The 18037-nt window shown below is 36.6% G+C and overlaps 1 protein-coding gene and 1 long non-coding RNA gene across 9 annotated transcripts in view; one reads left to right on the top strand and one right to left on the bottom strand.

Moving 5' to 3' along the window:
* The first annotated feature begins 2112 nt into the window (after positions 1-2112).
* On the top strand, positions 2113-7263 carry buc2l (bucky ball 2-like). Of its 2 annotated transcripts, none has more exons than XR_015503959.1 (5): positions 2113-2210; positions 2643-2876; positions 4000-6540; positions 6864-6939; positions 7099-7263. It is a non-coding gene; the product is annotated as a bucky ball 2-like (long non-coding RNA). The 2 variants fall into 2 exon arrangements; XR_015503958.1 differs by lacking the exon at positions 2113-2210 and adding an exon at positions 2256-2383.
* A 3889-nt stretch (positions 7264-11152) lies between these two features.
* The window catches only part of si:ch211-217a12.1, a 46142-nt gene continuing 39257 nt past the window's right edge, over positions 11153-18037 (bottom strand). For 4 of the 7 annotated variants that reach the window (XM_087275995.1, XM_087275997.1, XM_087275996.1 and 1 more), the window contains exons 10-12: positions 16735-16890; positions 15440-15552; positions 14697-15280 (exon numbers count right to left, since the gene is read on the bottom strand). In XM_087275995.1, coding sequence (XP_087132121.1) covers positions 15190-15280; positions 15440-15552; positions 16735-16890 — 360 coding nt within the window. In that variant the 3' untranslated portion in view covers positions 14697-15189. Of the gene's footprint in view, positions 13247-14696; positions 15281-15439; positions 15553-16734; positions 16891-18037 lie in introns of those variants that run through there. The other 3 variants (XR_015503960.1, XR_015503961.1, XR_015503962.1) reach the window with 2 other exon arrangements.

Below are 18037 nucleotides of genomic sequence, written 5' to 3'. Positions count from 1 at the left end.
TTTTTATCTAGACGAAATGGCTGTGAAATAAAAAAAATGAATAAATAAAAAAAATTGTGTAGTTAGAGTGAGGCTTAACTTGTGAAATGTGTATGATAAGAGAATAAATCAAAACAATACTTGCCACTCACATTAATGGCAATACTTAATTGGCAAAAGGGTATATATACACACAGGAGATGTTTTTATTTGTTTGTTTGTTTTAATGAGTATTTAACATTATTAATAAGTTCCATATGTCGTGCCACTATGGCATCTGTAGGCATACACTTTACCTCTTCATTAACTATGCAGTGCATGAAAATCAGCTACTGGCATTTTGGAACATTTAAAATATCGTTGGGACATATTTTAATGTTCCTATTTTCTTGCCATCTACATCAGCATTCCCATTCAAAGCTGATGATATTTGCTTATGCTCCCAAATATTTTTCACTAGTTTTTAACATGCTGAGTCTCAGTTTACCCCCTTAGTGAACACCAGTACACTCTCTAAGTGTTTTTTTTTTCTAAAGGTACTTTTGCCTTTACTTTCAAGCCTCTGCAACCCATTCTTAAGGGTTTAGATTGTAATCCATGTAATTTCTTTATCAAAGATGCTGATTCCAATTTGTACAATAAAGCTATCATCTGTTATTGGTCTTACCATTAGGCAGTATACTACTTTCTGTTGACTTGGTCCTTAATCAACACCTGACAGACATCTTAATTCCTTTTTACAATTGTCTGGCACTCATTATATGTGTAAATGTTAGAGTTTTGAGTTCTTCCACAGACCATACCTTGACCACCACCATCGAAATAGATCAAATTATTTTCTGATCTCAAGCCGAAAACTACTGATAAAGAACCAGAGGCCTGATATTAATAAGGTCATCATGTAGACTTATTAAAATATATTTTGCAATATTTTAAAACCACCAAAATACAAAGCACTAAGTATTTAGATGAAAAATACCTTAATAACTTGTATCAGCCCTATCAAATACAACTGACAAAATATTCTATACTTGAAATGCATATTTGAAATGTATGAAAAATACAGCCCATCTCTGCCTAGGCGTCATTACTTATCTGCAGTCAAAATAGCTGATAGCTCAAAGCCATTTTGTTGGCTTTGCTAGAGCATTTTCAGTGCTGAAAGTCTCTAAATTGGATAAAAGTATTTTTTGTTATGTTTTATTTGGACAAATTACATTTAGTTTCTTATCCATTTCATTCTTGGTATGAATATAAATAGTTTAATAAAATAAATTTTGTTAAATATGTGAGATTATATACTTTTTAAATATCATATCAGAGAAAAGGTAAGATGTTATATGAAAACACGGCTTGAAGCTAACACATCATTCAGAAATTGTAAGATTGTAAAGATATAAACAGAAAGATGCTAACACAGGATTTAAAAAGCCTTTTCTGTTGTTATGTTTTGTATTAAATTGTAACGGTCATTTTAATCATTATAGGCTACTGTATGTTTTGACCCTCCCCAAGAGATTAAATAAAATAGTTAATTCATTTTAAGACAGGAATTCACGCATCTACATCACATTTAAAAGGAAACAAATAGACTGTCTAACGTTTGAGTGAAGGCAAAGAGCTTAGAATGTGATTCTAATAAGCTCTTTGAGTTATCTTATATTTCATTTTAGCCATTTCAATAAAAGCATTTTTCGGTAGATGGCAGCATTTTCCCACTAATTTACAGCGCATTATGCCCATGAGCGAAATTTAAATAGACCTACCCTTAAAAATTCCTTAAAGTTATTAACTTTGCATTAATTTACATTAAAACCTTTTGAATAAAGTATAAAAAAAACTAGTGATTAAATTTAGTTTTAATTGATTTACTCTTTTTAAACCCATATTTGACAAATAGGCCTACATGTATCAAAACAGCTACTAGCTGTAGTAAATAGTGTACGCACGTTTACAACTCTTGGTTAATTTACTATACTGAATCTATGTTATCATAAACGGATAAACTACTTATGTAGTAGTAGGCTACTCTTAGGTTTTACTTGCGTCACGTTTAATTAAAAACACACTTCCGCAAAGGATACATCCCTGCTCATCACTACTGAAAAAGCCTCTCTCTAGACAGCAGAGGTTGATGTCTTGTAGAGTTGATGACCCGCTTTTTGGGTCGCAGTCGGAGGAGCTAGGTAATGAGGAAGCATAGCCCATTGAGAGCGGGACTGTCTGATCAGGTGCTGCCTTTACGTTGATTAACACTAATTGCATGCCATTCAATTAACTGATCTAGTTGGACATGGTTTTTCCTATCGCTCACAACACACTCCTGATTTACACTTTAGGAAAGCTGTGAATTAGTTTTTGTTTGAGGTCTTGTTGGTTTGTGAATTTTGTTGAGAAATTCAAGGTAAGCACAAACCTTTAAAACACTTTACTCTAAAATAAAATCTTTAATAAATAATAAATTTGCTTACAATAAGCATTAGATCAGGTGAAGACAATTTGTAAAGTGTGAAAATACTTAGTATAGTAATAATGATCAAGTAAAATATCGCTCCTAAACAAAACTAAAATACGCTTAAGGTGTTTTTTTTTATTCTTCTTCATTGCTTTGCAACAATTCTGTCTAAATGACTAAAACCCTCACTTGTTATGTTCTGCTTTAGGGATGGCTGCTATATCTACTCATGAACCCATTGGTGGTTTGTCAGGCGTTCTTAGTGAACCACTGCATGCACAGGCCCCTCTATGCGCTGGTCCTCTGCCCTCCAGAATATTACACCCAGATGAGCAGCTTCAGCTAAACCAGCAATTTTATGTTCCCACTGTTCAGCCTTTCATGCCCTATCAGTTTCCTACATCATCTCTATGTGTGCCATACAGTGGATTTCATGGCTTAGGTATTTTGCTTGGCTTGTGCTTTTTTTTTTTTTTCATCTTTTTTCATTTTACTAAATGCTGTTTGGACTGTTGCTAGAGATTGACATAATTTTTATTTTATTTATGCTTGTTTGTTTACCTAATGAACTGCAATTGTTCTACAATATTTCCACAAGTACATGTATAACATGATGTGCTATATTTAGTGATAAATTCTATTGTTGGCCTTTGTGTCAATGGTTTACCTCATTTATGCAGGAGGAGTAACCCAAATTTAAATTATTTAAAATGCAAATTAACCAGAAGATGAGACCATCTTATTTTTTGGAATTTGACTTGGTACCTAGAGAAACAGAATATTGAATCAGAAAACCATGGCATGGCTTGCTTTTTCAACTGTGAACTGAATGGATCCAGTAAAGTAGGCATTTCGTTTAGGAAGATTGGAAAAGTTATTACAACCTAACAGACACCTCTTCTACATTTTTGTTTGTTGTCAAAACTGACAGTTGGAGGGTCGTGGTTAAGCCCAAAGACATGTAACCTGACATTTGCAAAAAGTGCATTTATAGTTATCAATTAAAGCTTAAAGGGCAAACTTTTTTTTTCTTCTTTTAAATGATCTGTACAGATGAATTGTTATCTACAAAACTAGCAATGTAAACTAACAAATAAAATAAAACTAACCATATAATTGTAAGCATTAAGTTTGTAGCATTCAGTGTAATAATGATTTGGAAGAAATCTGTGGTTGTCTTGCAAATTTACATATTGTAAAACATCTGCCTTGCATTTTTTTGTTTTAAAGAGAGCCTTTCTAATTATGAGCGTTTTTATTTATTCCCCCACCCCCTTATGACTGCACTTATTTGAGGACAAATGTCTTTTGTAATCTTTTTATAGAGATACTCTGCAGAGATGAGCTCAAACCTGAATCGCATAAACCTGCTTGTAGTGCCCTTTTATTACTAAGGCTGGAGCTAAACTATAGAGGGCCATGCAACAAAAATTACCTACTTTCATAGGATCCAGTTATTCCATGAGCTAATGGTTGCATAAAACAAATCTATGGTCAACTGTATTTATTAAATCCCACATGTGACAACTAATCTCTCTTTTTTTTTTTTCTTTTTTTTTCCGAAGGGTATAGTGTGATGCCACTACAACTTCCATCATGTGTTGAAGTCCCTGGATTCATAACACCTCAACTGCAAATGTTGGACTACAGACGTATAACCCCTCATGTGGCTCCAGCTACTGCCCACCGGACCCGCCACTCCAATTTCCAAAACCCTGTGCCACTTGGTCCTGTGATGGTCAACTCAGAGGTGCAAACTGAACCTATTTGTCATAGCATAGGCTCACATGGACCTGCAGCGAGATCAGACACCTGTTCAGAATCAGGTCGTGGTACTGGCTGTGATAGTCCAGTGTCAACAACACCCAGGTCCACTGAGAACAAATCCATAGCTTGCCCTGAAGGTGTGTCTGTGCTCACTCAAAATTGCAACACCAGTGCTACTGAGACCACTGATTTGTCTACTGTACCCAAAAGTGAAATCATCCAAGCTGAACAGGTGCAGAGCAAATGTGGTGTATTGCTGTCTAAGCATGAGATTATTCAGAACAAGAACAATAAGATGGCAAGTTATAACAAAAATGACATTATGCAGTGCAGTTTGGGATCTGTGCAATCTTCAGAGGATGTTGTGGTGTGTTCTTACCGGTCATTAGCATTCAGGGAGGATAAACAGAGGGTTGAAGCTGGGATGTTAAGTTATTCCAGAAAGCATCATCTAACATCTTGCACAGAACTTAATGTTTTGAGAACTCCGTCTTGTACCTTAAAAAAAATTTCTAAACCAAGCAAATCGGTCATTGCACAATGTGTTAAAGTAAAAAACAACTCCGAGACACAATTTCAGACAAAGGACAAGGATGATGGAAATTCTCCTAATAATAATTTTAAGATTCTCCGACTGCCATTTGATGTGCAGAACCATAAACTGCCTTGTCAGCTTGATGCTTCTATCTGGTCGGTAGAGTCTCTGTTACCATATGTGCCATCCAGTGAGTGGCTGGCAGAAAATGGTCTTCTAACCCCTCAGAAAACCTTAAGCTCACTGACTAAACCCAGTAATGTTATATCAAAGCCATACTGTGTTTCTGTGGGGAAAAATTTACAAAGTGGTCCATCAGCAAAATATTGTGTTTCTCCACATCAGTTAGAGGCTTCGATCTGGTCCATAGATTCTTTGATGCCATATGTGCCTTCAAATGAGTGGATGGTTGAGAATGGGTTTTCAACGCCTCAAAAAGGTGTGAGCCCACAGATTAAATCCAGTGATGGTCATTCTTCCACTGATGGCATTCCTTTAAGGAAAAATCTGCAAGCATGTGGATCAACTAAATATCATGGTGTTTCCCATCAGTTAGAGGCTTCGATCTGGTCTGTAGATTCTTTGATCCCATATGTGCCTCCCAATGAGTTGATGGTTGATAATGGGTTTTCAACACCTCAAAAATCCGTTAGTCCACAGATTAAATCCAGTGATGGTGATTTTTCCACTGATGGCATTCCTTTAAGGAAAAATCTGCAAACATGTGGATCAACTAAATATCACCGTGTTTCCCATCAGTTAGAAGCTTCAATCTGGTCTGTAGATTCTTTGATGCCTTATGTGCCTTCCAATGAGTTGATGGTTGATAATGGGTTTTCAACGCCTCAAAAAGGCATTAGCCCACAGATAAAATCCAGTGATGGTTATTCTTCCACTGATGGCATTCCTTTAAAGAAAAATCTGCAAACATGTGGATCAGCAAAATATCATGGTGTTTCCCATCAGTTAGAGGCTTCTATCTGGTCAGTAGAATCTTTGAAGCCGTATGTACCTTCTAATGGATATATGGTTGATAATGGGTATTTAACTTCTCATCAAGCTCTGAGCCCACCGTTTAAATCCAGTAATGTTGTGTCAGAGCCGAATCAGACTTCCAGTGATCATTTTCAAGTAGGGGAGAGGCTACAAACTTGTGCATCTGCTAAACTTAAGGGGTCCATTAAGTCACTCGAAAAACGCTCCCCTTACCGTCCCTCATCGAGCTGGCTGGCTGATTTTGGTAATGTATACTACTACAGTAAGTTACCCCCTGTTCAGCAACAGTCTGAGATTCTGGAGAGATGGCAGCCAAAAGTGTCCCTTACCACTCATCTTGAACCATCTTTCATTAATTTAAAAAAGACCAGAAACCAAACTCCAGCAACTGGTATCTCAGACCAGAAGCACTGCGTATCTAATAAATGCAAGTGCAAAGTCAAAAGAAGTCCAAGGCTTTCTTGTGTCACACTTGAAAGTAAATTACCTTTGTGCCAATCATGTCGATATGACACCAAAGGAAAAGATTCAAAAAAGCATTCAGATTGTCCTGGCTGCAAAAAAGAAGACTATGTTGAAGTTAAGACTTTTGACAAGATCTCCAACGAGGGTGTCCTTGATGCCAAAAACATGGCATTGGGAAATCTTTTGCCAGAATGCTGTGGTGCCGCTCGGGTGGAATTAAGACAACAGACTGCACTGACCAGCCCTGCTCAAGATAAATGTGGAGACCTTGAATGGAGACTTTGGGAAAAGAAGAAAGATTTTATGAACCAGAATAAGAGTCAGATATGGAGTCTACAGAAAGGTATGGTTGCCAAGATACTTGCCAAATTGGTCACAATTTGTTTTGATTTGTTAAATTTAATTTTATTGCATCTACATGCCAAATATTCTTATTATATTTTAAGTAGACTGTCAGAGTTGTGGTTTGTGTAAGTTGAAATGTACTTGCAAAGTTTCTTATAGTCAGTTAAGTGTCTGTTAAATAAGCAGTATCAACAGATATTAAGCAGACAGTCGTCTAAAACTCAAATTTACCATCAAAATAAAGTGTTCTCGGCAAATTCTTTACATTTGTGTGTATGTGTGCCTGCATGATCAAACGTCCCATATGTCATCTTTTGGCAGAAAATGCAGCAAAAGAATCAATGCAGGCGTCTATTTCTGTAAGAAGGATTGAGAACAAAGAAAGCATGCTCACAAGGTGAGGTTAATTTGTCCTAAATTTGGTGAAACTTGATTGTTCCTTTTTTTTTAAATAGTGTTTTCATCTAATGTTCTTGAGTAAATCATGTTTACTTTATTTTATGAATGCAAATTTAAAGTCCAATTTGTTTAACCTTTTTTTTTTTTTCTTCTTCAGAAATCGCACTAGAGGGGAACATGTCACTGGCCGTGAATAGGCAATGTGAGCACACCCTGGATGGTGTTAAGCGACATTAAAATCACAAATCCACCCTTTTATCATTTGAATACTACAGTGCACTTGTATATTTATGCTCTAAATTAATAAAGTGTTTACCACCAACATGCTGCATATAGCCTATGTAAAAATAAATAAATGTAGAACACATCAAATGTTAAACAAACATTTTTCACTTAAGTGCATCTAGGTAACATCATTTTGTGTTTTCAAATTATCCAAACTTTCATATTATAAAGGGTTGTGCAACAGAAGGTAGGATACCCACACTATATGACATTGGGTACTAAGCAGTTTTAATCAAAATTATTTGTGTGTGTCAGAAGAAGAAGAGCTGGAGTCAGATATTCAATCAAAGAAATTTTACTGAAGATAGTTTGAGTGCCGAAGGTGGCTTTTGCTGATGAAACTGCAGAGTTTATAGGCTGCTCTGCTTACAATCTTGAAGGGGACGAAGACCGGATTCAAACTTCAGACAGCCAGTAGACTATTAAGAGCTCACCCCAGACCAGTAGTAATGATCCACAAAATAATAATAGAGAACACACACAAAATACAATACGACCGTTTTTTTTCCCTTCATATTGTGATGCAGTTTCTAGATAAACTTAAATATAAGAAAATAGAAAATAGTGGGTGTGGCTTGTTTTTCTACTGTGGAGTGAATGGATGTAGTAAAGTAGGCAATTCTTCAAAAAGTTGTCCTAGCTTGTTGTTCTTCACTTGTTATCTTTTTATCTAAATACAGATTCATTTTTTGTTTAAAGAAAGACATTGCTGCACCAGTTCATCGTCTGTAAACGTGATGCCATTTTGACTCTTTATTGTTTACCAGTGCTACTGGATGACATTATATGTTGGTATGACCTTTTTACTAGATGATCAACACATGTTCAGCATCCGGTACATCCATGCAGTGTACAAGGTGATGGTTTAAACAATTTTTATTTATTTATTTATTTATTTATTTTTTTTTTTTGCAGGACAAGCATATACACCCTAGAAATGCATATTTTACTTAATGGTATGGAAACCCCTGATTTAGAGTATACCTATATATATTATTATTTATATATATATATATAAGTTTCCGGGAAATGCGGAGTGTTTTTTTCTCTTATTCGCCGTGCGGTATCAAACATTGCATGAAAAATACACGCTTACAGCAGTTCCTCGAATCAAATTTCTCGTTTGTCGCGAGGGGCATGAATGAATTCCCTGAATGAAAGAGCCAAGCTGCAGTTAAAGTCCACCGTTTAATAATTTGGCAAATAATTCGACTACAGATATCCATGTAGGTTAAACACCAACACTTTCTCCTGTGTGTGTGTGTGTGTGTGTGTGTGTGTTTTGACTCTGAAACTCACGCATGCCCAAATAGACACTCCCACACCATCCCACTTTAGTTTCTCTGACACTCCCCCCTAAATAGAGCTGGACACGCCCACTTTTCTGACTTTTTCCAAAGTAGAGGTGTGAAAACACCTTGCTGAAACGAGTGGGTTTCGTGGCCCTTTAAAACTGTCAATGTGAGCTGGCAAAATCATATGGGGATTTTAAAGGCGTTGTCCACTACGATATCATATTTCAAACTTTAGTTAATGTGTAATGTAGCTGTGTGAACATAAACAACATCTCTGAATGTAAAAAGCTCAAATTTCAATGCAAAGGGTGTACAAAAAATACTTCCTGCCCTTGTGAATTCACAAAGGTTCGTGTACCGCGCACACACACTGCACAGCTGAGGGCCGTGGCCAGAGGCGCTGTAACGTTATAGCAGAGATAAAGCTAAAATGCGTCCAAATGCTGCTGTTTCCACAGAGCTTTGTCTGTTTCTGTATTTAAGCTTCCAAAGGACACGACACAAAGACAGAAGTGCTTACAGTTCAATATTAATTATGTTCCAGAGAATTATAAAATACATAGCAAGCATGATTTGACAAAACAGCTCCAGAATCTCTCCCAGTTCAATGCTGGATTCGGATCTCTTCAAAGCAGAAGCTGTGAGCTACAACTTGTAAGTGTTTTTATTTGTTAAAATTGATCATGACATGCACAGTGTCTAGCGTTAACTGTGTGCTGTAGCAACGATGTAAACAATGGGTATTGCAGTTTTGCATCGCAAACGATTTAGCTGCAAATTCATATTTATCAGTCAAACTGCCATAAACACCCACACATACACACTTCACCAGCGCGTTCGTGTCTCTCTATGTGTGTGCATGACTTTGCATTGTTTCTCGTTAGGCAGCTTTTCCATGAGTTTTACATCTCAGATAATGAAGTCGCAAAAGATATGTGGATGATTCATATTACTTACACCTGCATATTCCGGATATATGTGAAAGACATCATGTAGCGCGTTCAGTTTAAAAAAATACAGGATAGCTCACCTAACTCGTGTAGCAGCAGAAAAATAAATCAAGGCTCACACAGGTCAAATCCCAAATCATGTGCTTTATTCTTCTGTCACTATATATTACAGAAAATAACTTAATCCGAGCATCAGAGAAAAAGAAAGTCCCGCCCACATGCGCTTGTTACAGAAAGTTCACACATTCACACACACACATAGACACATGCAATAGCGATGTCTCTTAAAAGAGCCGCACCCCATTTTCACTCATTACAGACACTTGCCAGATTTTTTTTAGAGCAGGCAAGAGGTCGACTGAATGTTTACACAGCAGAAAAGTGAATGCTTGTACGGGCGTGATGTGGAGCCGATCCGCTAATCGGAGCACATTATGACGATGACCAATCAGTCACTTGAGGGCGGGCCTTTCAGAGGAACTAGGAAATATATCAGTCGTTTTCATGTTAGCGGAGTAGCTGTGTATAATCAAAGTTAGATATAGGAAAAAATAACATGATTTCCTTCAAGTGAAACATGAGCACACATTGCTTTGCATCTTATAAACACAACCAAGCCTTAAAATTACGTTCTGGACCACCCCTTAAATATTGTTGTCAAACAAATTATTTAAAAATTGTGGTTTGCATTTGCATATATATATTTTCTATTATTTCAAATGAAATAGTGCTGTGGGGAGAAAATATGCTTATATATTAATAACCAAGACATGTGTGCTTGTTTGGACAGGTGTGCTTGTTTTTCTTTTTAATTATGTTTTATTAAGTAAACCTTACAGTTTAATTTCATTGTTGTAAAGTTTAAAAAATAAGGCCACAGTCTTTCTAACATAATGCCTTTTTTTTTTGACTCTCCCTTTAAGAGAGAGGTCTCTTTTTGAAGCCAAAAGTTAATTTTCTTAGTTTTAATAATTATAGGGTTAAAATTAAGAGGGCATCTTATCAATTGGTCTGTTACAATATTTTACATTACATTTTGCCAGCTCTCATTGACAGTTTTAAAGGGCCACGAAACCCACTCGTTTCAGCAAGGTGTTTTCACACCTCTACTTTGGAAAAAGTCAGAAAAGTGGGCGTGTCCAGCTCTATTTAGGGGGGAGTGTCGGAGAAACTAAAGTGGGATGGTGTGGGAGTGTCTATTTGGGCACGCGTGAGTTTCAGAGTCAAAATACACACACACACACACACACACACACACACACACACACACACACACACACACACACACACACACAGGAGAAATTGATGGTGTTTAACCTACATGGACATCTGTAGTCGAATTATTTGCCAAATTATTAAATGCAGTTTAAAAACTTATTATTAAATGCAGACTTTAACTGCAGTTTGGCTCTTTCATTCAGGGAATTCATTCATGCCCCTCGCGACAAACGAGAAATTTGATTCGAGGAACTGCTGTAAGCGTGTATTTTTCATGCAATGTTTGATACCGCACGGCGAATAAGAGAAAAAAAGCAGACGCTTTTATCCAAAGCGACTTACAAATGAGGACAAGGAAGCAATTTACACAACTAAGAGCAACAATGAATAAGTGCTATAGGCAAGTTTCAGGTCTGTAAGTCTAAGAAGGGAAGTATTAGTAGTATTAGAATTTTTATTTTTTGGGTACAGTTAGTGGTGTGTGTGTGTGTTTGTGCACAGGTGCTGGTGATTAGAGATTAGAAAATAGTGAATGGGTATGTGTGAATCTCGTGAATCCATCAACTGCCTTTAAATAGGGCTGCATGATTCTGGCTAAAATGTGAATCACGTTTTTTTTTTAATCACAATTCTTTAGATGTAAAATAAAAGTTAATATGAGTAGGCTATTATTATTGTTAATTCTCAAACATATCATCACCTTGAAATTATAAGGTTTTCTCTGCATTCTGAATGATTTTGAGATATTAAGCTTCAAAGTTTTTGCAATCCATATAGCAAACAGTATGTGAGCAAATTATTTTTAAGTCTTAAAATGTAAACAATAGGTTGTCATTTAATAAGAATATGTCAATAACTAAAATTTGACAAAAATGTCAGATAGAACCTTATACGTAATTCTAAAGTGATGATATGGTAAAACAACTCTAATAATATTAGGCCTATGTGTAGCTCTACTGTTGCTTAAAATGCTAAATTTTGTAGTCATTCATGCACAACACTGTGTTAGCTATCAAAAAAAAAAAAAAAAAAAAACATATCAATTGCTTGTCGTAATCATAACTGTAAAATGCGTTATGATAATTTAAATGATGTGCGCACAGGTTTCACTTTTACTTCCCAGTGCCACTCATGGCTGCAGTCATTGTGATAAAACACACATGCAAATCATTCATTCAGCGCGGCTCTCAAACGATCGCTCTGTGCAACATACTGAACAATATTTACAACTTTTTAACTTGTTATACACAGCATATGCAGGTTCTGTTCACTAAAGTAGCCGTCATTGGCATTCTACGTGCATGTGCGCGCGTTCTCGGTAGCTCATGGTCAGCTCACGTGTGATTTTGGGGGCGCAAACAAATCATTACATGAGACAGAAATGACATTTCTGGTTGAATTATACCTTATAAATACAGTATGTGACACTTTTAACGCCATTTGAGGGTGTTCATGTTCCTGTGAGGACCTGTGAGGAAATTACCCCTTCAACCAGGGGTGTCTCCTGATACCCTTAACTGGCGCTGAGATCTTCTGCGACCTCTAGGGGCTGGCCGGTCAGGGAGATGTAAGCGAGAAAATACGGTCATTTTTTAGAATAAAAGATTTTTCAAAATAAAAGATTGGTCAGACTAAAATAATAAATAAAATGGAAATAATTAATTATATCTTGTGCGGCCTGGTAACAATTAATCCACAGACTGGTACCAGTCCACGGCCCGGTGATTAAGGATCTCTATTCTAGTAGATTACACCTGTGTCATGAATCCTAGAGTGTCGCTCACCCGGATTCAGTGGTCTACAGCTGGAACCTCCGATAGTTCCTCTGTACATGGAAACAGAGGTTGTTGGTAACTGAGCATGCACTGGAATGGTGTTAATCCTGTGGACTCTTGACAGAGGGAGTTTTGTGCATATTCAGCCCAGGGTAGGAATTTGCTTCGGCTGTATTGATCGTCCTGGCAGTATGACTGGAGGTAGTGTCCAAGTTCCTGGATGTTTTGCTCAGTCTGGCCATTCGTCTGGGAGTGATAACAAGAGGAGAGACAGACTGTAACACCCAGTAATTTGAAAAAGGTTTTCAAGACATGAAAAAATAACTTGGGGACCCCGGTCTGACACAATTTCCTTCAGGATGCCATAGTTTCTGAAGACATGAAGGAATAACATTTCAGCAGTTGCAAAGTTCAGTTTCAGTAGGCAAACCCTTGAGGGGAATTAATCTGCAGGCTTTGAAAAAACTACTACAACCTGGATACATGTGTTACCTTTAGAATTGTGTAGATCGGTTACAAAGTCCAATGCAATATGGGACCAGGATCTCTGTGGGACTAAAAGCAGCAGTAGTTTCCCTGAGGGCAGATGACGAGGGTTGTAAAACATGGCACATACTCGGACGTACCTGTTGACATCCTCGATCATACTGGGCCATACTGGATCATACTGGGCTTGGAGGTGCGAGAGGATCCTCCTGCTGCCTGGGTGTCCAGACCCCGGTTGTTGGTGTGTCATGCCTAGAAGGTTCTTCTGCAGGGAGATGGTAAGTAAGTTTTACCTTCTGGGCAACCCGATGGAGCAAGCTCATTGAGGGCTCATCTAATGTCTATTGTATGGGACTGACGATGAGGGCTGGAGGGATGATGTTTTCTAGTTCGGAGGGGCTGTCTGGAGTGTGCAGACAAGAGAGGGCATCAGCCTTGCCATTCTTAGTACCAGGTTAATATGTGATGAAGTAGTGAATTCGATTGAAGAACAAGGCCCATCTGGCCTGACAGGGATTTAGCCTCTTAGCCTCTTGTAAACTGATGTTCAGCTCCCTCCAGCCAGTGCCACCACTCTTCTAAAGCAAACTTGATGGCAGGAAGCTCTCTGTTCCCGATGACATAATTCTGCTCCGCCGGGGAAAACTTCTTAGAAAAGAGCAAGGATGGAGGCGTGGAGGCTCACTGGACAGCTGAGATAGAACAGTCCCTACTCTTGTGGTGGGAGCATACCCCTTACCCTTGGCATTTCAAACAGGGTGTGAAGGGGAACGACTTCAAAATTTATCTGTATATATACCCACCACTACAGCACCTGCATACGTCATCATATGTCATCGCAATCTCTTGCTTCATATGAGATTGACAATCACAACTGTTGTAGTAATTCCAGTTGCATTATTTTTTGGTATTTATCTTCAGTATATCACTGAAGGCATATATCATGTTATTATAACGATATAATGTGGCAATAAGATCATAACTATACTGTGCTTTTTCACCCTGACCATATTCATCTATGTAAACACACAAAAACAACATTAACATTATACTAGACACTGTAAAAAGGTAATTCCCAGCCACTAGACTTTTCTGACAGGGTTTTCGAGTGTCATAGAGTGACTGAATGTTGTGGGACTATTATACAGGAGTTATTATTATGGATTAAAATTTTGTGGTTTTATTTTAGTGTTTCCTTTTTAAAACATGACGGTAAAACACCAGCGCCATTATGAATGTATTACAACATATGATTGTGTGTTGTAAAAATTTCAATAATGACAAAAATACTAATTTATGCATTTCTTAACTTCTGCGTGCAGCCATGTTGCCGTTGTAGCTTGTATATTCTGGGAAATTTTTGTACCCCCTTGGTTTCGAGGGTTCTCTACCCCTTCCCCTTAGCCTTATATTATCAAGCTAAAGAGAATTAGGACAATCCTACCCCTTCACATTAACGTGCAAAATGAGGAGTAGGGGTAAGGGGAAGGGCTAAGGGGTACAATTGGGGTTGGGCCTAAGTGTAGTGTTTTCAGTATATGACCCTTACAATAAGCTAACCATTTTAATATTTATATATATGTTGGCCTGTCACACCAATTGGCATTTGCTTTTAAGTCTTAAATGAAGTATGACCATGTAGGTTTAGAATCTTTACTATTTAGACATTTTTATGTAAAATGATCAATTGCACCAATTATCTTATTTTGAGTAAAAATAAATAAAAATATTTACAGAGTTTTTCCATACGTTTACAATGTAAATTTTATTAACACTGCAATGTTGGGAACATAATAAACCATACAGTAAACAAATTAAAAAGAAACATAATAAATAACACAACCAATCTTAAATATAAGGAATAGTTTTGTGTTAAGATGTTACTAATAAAACACTATATATATATATATATATATATATATATATATATATATATATATATATATATATATATATATATATATATATATATATATATATATAATTTTATTTATTTTTATTTTTTTACTTTCACAGCAAGATCCACAAATGTCATTTTAAGTTTTTGTCCACAAAAGCCTTTGATGTCTTTTTCAAAAGAACCTAGTACGCACCTAGTATGGCAGGGCTATGTGCATTATACTGAAATCTCAGCATGTCCAGTGTTCACCTTGCATCTTATGTACTGGAAGCAGAACTTCACTTGCATTGCAGGCATCTACTATATCTAAAGCACATCTCAAAAATGGGATGGCCACAGTTAAGAGTACTGCTCTGTAAAGATCTGGTGAAAATCCTTAATTTTGGCCAACACTACCTTCAGTTTATCTTTCAGAGGAAGAATAGTCATTCTGTAAAAGAAAAGTGAAGAAACAAATAGTACATTTCAACAACAGAGGAACTGAAAAAACTGTGAAGAAAGAATAAAAGAATGAAAAATGACAAATTCAGTTACACACAATTTCCCTATCAATAACTGTCTTTAAATTGTGTGCAAAGGGGAGAGTAACCTGAAATGGTAGGTGCCATCTCGCTGTCCAAAACCACTGCCCGGAACCAAACAAATGCCTGTTTCTTCCAGAAGCTTCATACAGTAGAACATGTCTGGAGATTGTCCGTTTTCCTTAAATTGTGGGAAATTATTTGGTTAGTGTTTCAGTTTACTACTGCCTGTATCACAATGAAAGCTAATACACTAATAGGCCATCAGAAACATGGTTTTATGCTAAACTCAGCAAAAATAAAAAAATAACGGCTAATTTAAATTAAAGAGCTGACACTAATATTATAATAGCACGAGTATAATACTCTGCTTGAGTAGGATGAATATATCACACTGATGTAGACAACTGATGTATGGGGTATACTGGGCCATGAACAAAATATTCTGGGCAATGTTGAAAAGTGTGGGTCATTTCCCACACAAACTTGGAGTAAATAGATAGCTCTGGTCTTGGCACTGCCATGTCAAGACATATCAAGACATATTAGACTGCACACAATTATTTTAGTCTTTTGTGTTTCAAGATTTTCTGAAAAAAACAGAAATGTGCGCACATCTAGAAAAACTTGAAGGCAGGTGCACGATCAAAAAACAAACATTAGTAGCAAAAGATTCAAAGTAAATCGGCACACTGCCACTTTAGCTCTCAAAGAATTTTTTTAATGTCAATATCACAACGTTTCGACCGACATGGTCTTTATCAGAGACAAGACAAGATTTTCTGGTCATTTACAAAAAGCCATCCCAAAAAAAATTTGCAGATCATTTCATACCATATTGCACACACACACGCTGGCCCTTTTATTATGTTTATCTGTTAACATTTTGTTATCAAAAGTATTTAAATAGCACATAACATTGGAGCAGATTACTGCATTTAGACATGTAAACATGGTCAAACCTAGAAGAAAACTGATTTGAGGGATCCCTAAACATGGCATTGGTTTTTTGTGTAAGGTAAATTTTCAAGCATCACAATCTTTTTTGCAAAGAAAGCTTAGTAAAAGAGAACATATCCAGTGAGTAGCTTTGTGGACAAAATGCAACAAAATATTTTAATACAGCACACTTTGTGTAATACATGGGTCTACAGCTGATCCAACAAATCAAGGTGTTGAAGACTATTCTTGAACACCTTAATTATTTGGATCAGGTGTGTCTGATTAGGAACAAAAAATGTGCAGAGCTGCGGCCCTCTATGAATTGCGTATGAGACCTAAAGTAAAAGTGACCACATATTTAAAGATGGCCATAAAAATATTTACATTTCTTGGATTTAACTGTGAAGAGATTAATTATTACCTTGGCCTTCAATATGGCTTTCGGTGGGAGGTGGATCCTTGGGAAAGTGTACATTGCACCCTGCACTGGGTTACATTTTATTCCAGGTACTTGATTTAAGATGTCTTGCGTCATGCTGGCTTTCTCTGCTAGAGCAGCCAAAGTGTCTGAGCGTTCCTAAAAAAAAAAAAGTTACAAATTTTAAATTACTAAACTCTTTATATACCTTACAAAATAAGAATTTTGAAACAACAAATAAATCTATGAATTGAGTAAGTTTATAGACAAATCTAAATAACTACGACTAGTAGACACAATAAAGATAAAACTTAGAAAATGACCTACAATTTCTTAAGTTTTAAATTTACTTCACTGCTTTGTCCTATTTAAAGTACTTAAAAGAGTATGGGAGACTTTTAAAATATGAGTCACATATTCTGAAGCCCAGTTTAAAATTATTATTATTATTTTTTTAAATTGGATAAAATCAGACAATCCTTACAGATATCTCACATATCTCTTATTGGTGTTAGTTTAATCATGTTCATAATTTTAACAATCTGACAAACTTTGTTTAACTGATAAGGACAGTGATAGCAATATATGAAGAGTTCAGATGCAAAAGCCTCTAAATCCATCAGACCTCTTTTCTTGCAAATAAACATTTCCTCTTAGGCTCCTCTGATTAGGTTTAGAAGATTAGTTTTAAATGTAATGATTAGGTTATTAGCGAGTAAATAAAATAGCTTTTTTTCACTTGTCACTTCAGACAATTATTTGTTTTTGAACAAGGTCGATTTTCTTTTGCTTTAAGACCAGTTAAATCCATTTCTGCTTTTTTTTATTTTTTGCAAAATCCTCTAAATCCACCTATTGGGACAAGACATTTTAATTAGTTGAAAATCACTAAAGATGCAATAGACCTTTTACGCACTTCCGCATTTTTCGAACGGAAATACGGCAATGTAGTGCATTAGAACTTCCTGTTATCATAGCGGCAGATACGAAAAATGGCAGAGTCGAAAAATCGCAGTTTCTGTTGTGTTCCAGGCTGTTTGTCTTCTAACCAAAAACAGCCCTACCTTTTATTTCATTCTTTTCCTGTGGATTCAGACCTGAAACCCAAATGGATACAGGCGATCTGAAGAGAGGAAGGGCATAGTTTTCATGTAAAAACAGGTAGCACCTATGTCTGCAGCCGGCACTTCGCTCCGGATGATTACAGTGGTGGCTGCGTCATTCGTCGCCTGAAGAGTGGTGTTGTTCCGAGCCTATTCCCTTGGAACAACTTTACAGCTCCTTTGAGAAAGGAGTCAGTATATGA

The sequence above is a fragment of the Danio rerio genome, chromosome 12 (genome assembly GCF_052040795.2).
Source record: "Danio rerio strain M-AB ecotype USA chromosome 12, GRCz13ab, whole genome shotgun sequence".
In the NCBI taxonomy this organism is placed as follows: Eukaryota; Metazoa; Chordata; class Actinopteri; order Cypriniformes; family Danionidae; genus Danio; species Danio rerio.
The sequence above is the reverse complement of the archived record's forward strand: the minus strand, read 5'-3'. Positions and strand labels throughout refer to the sequence as shown.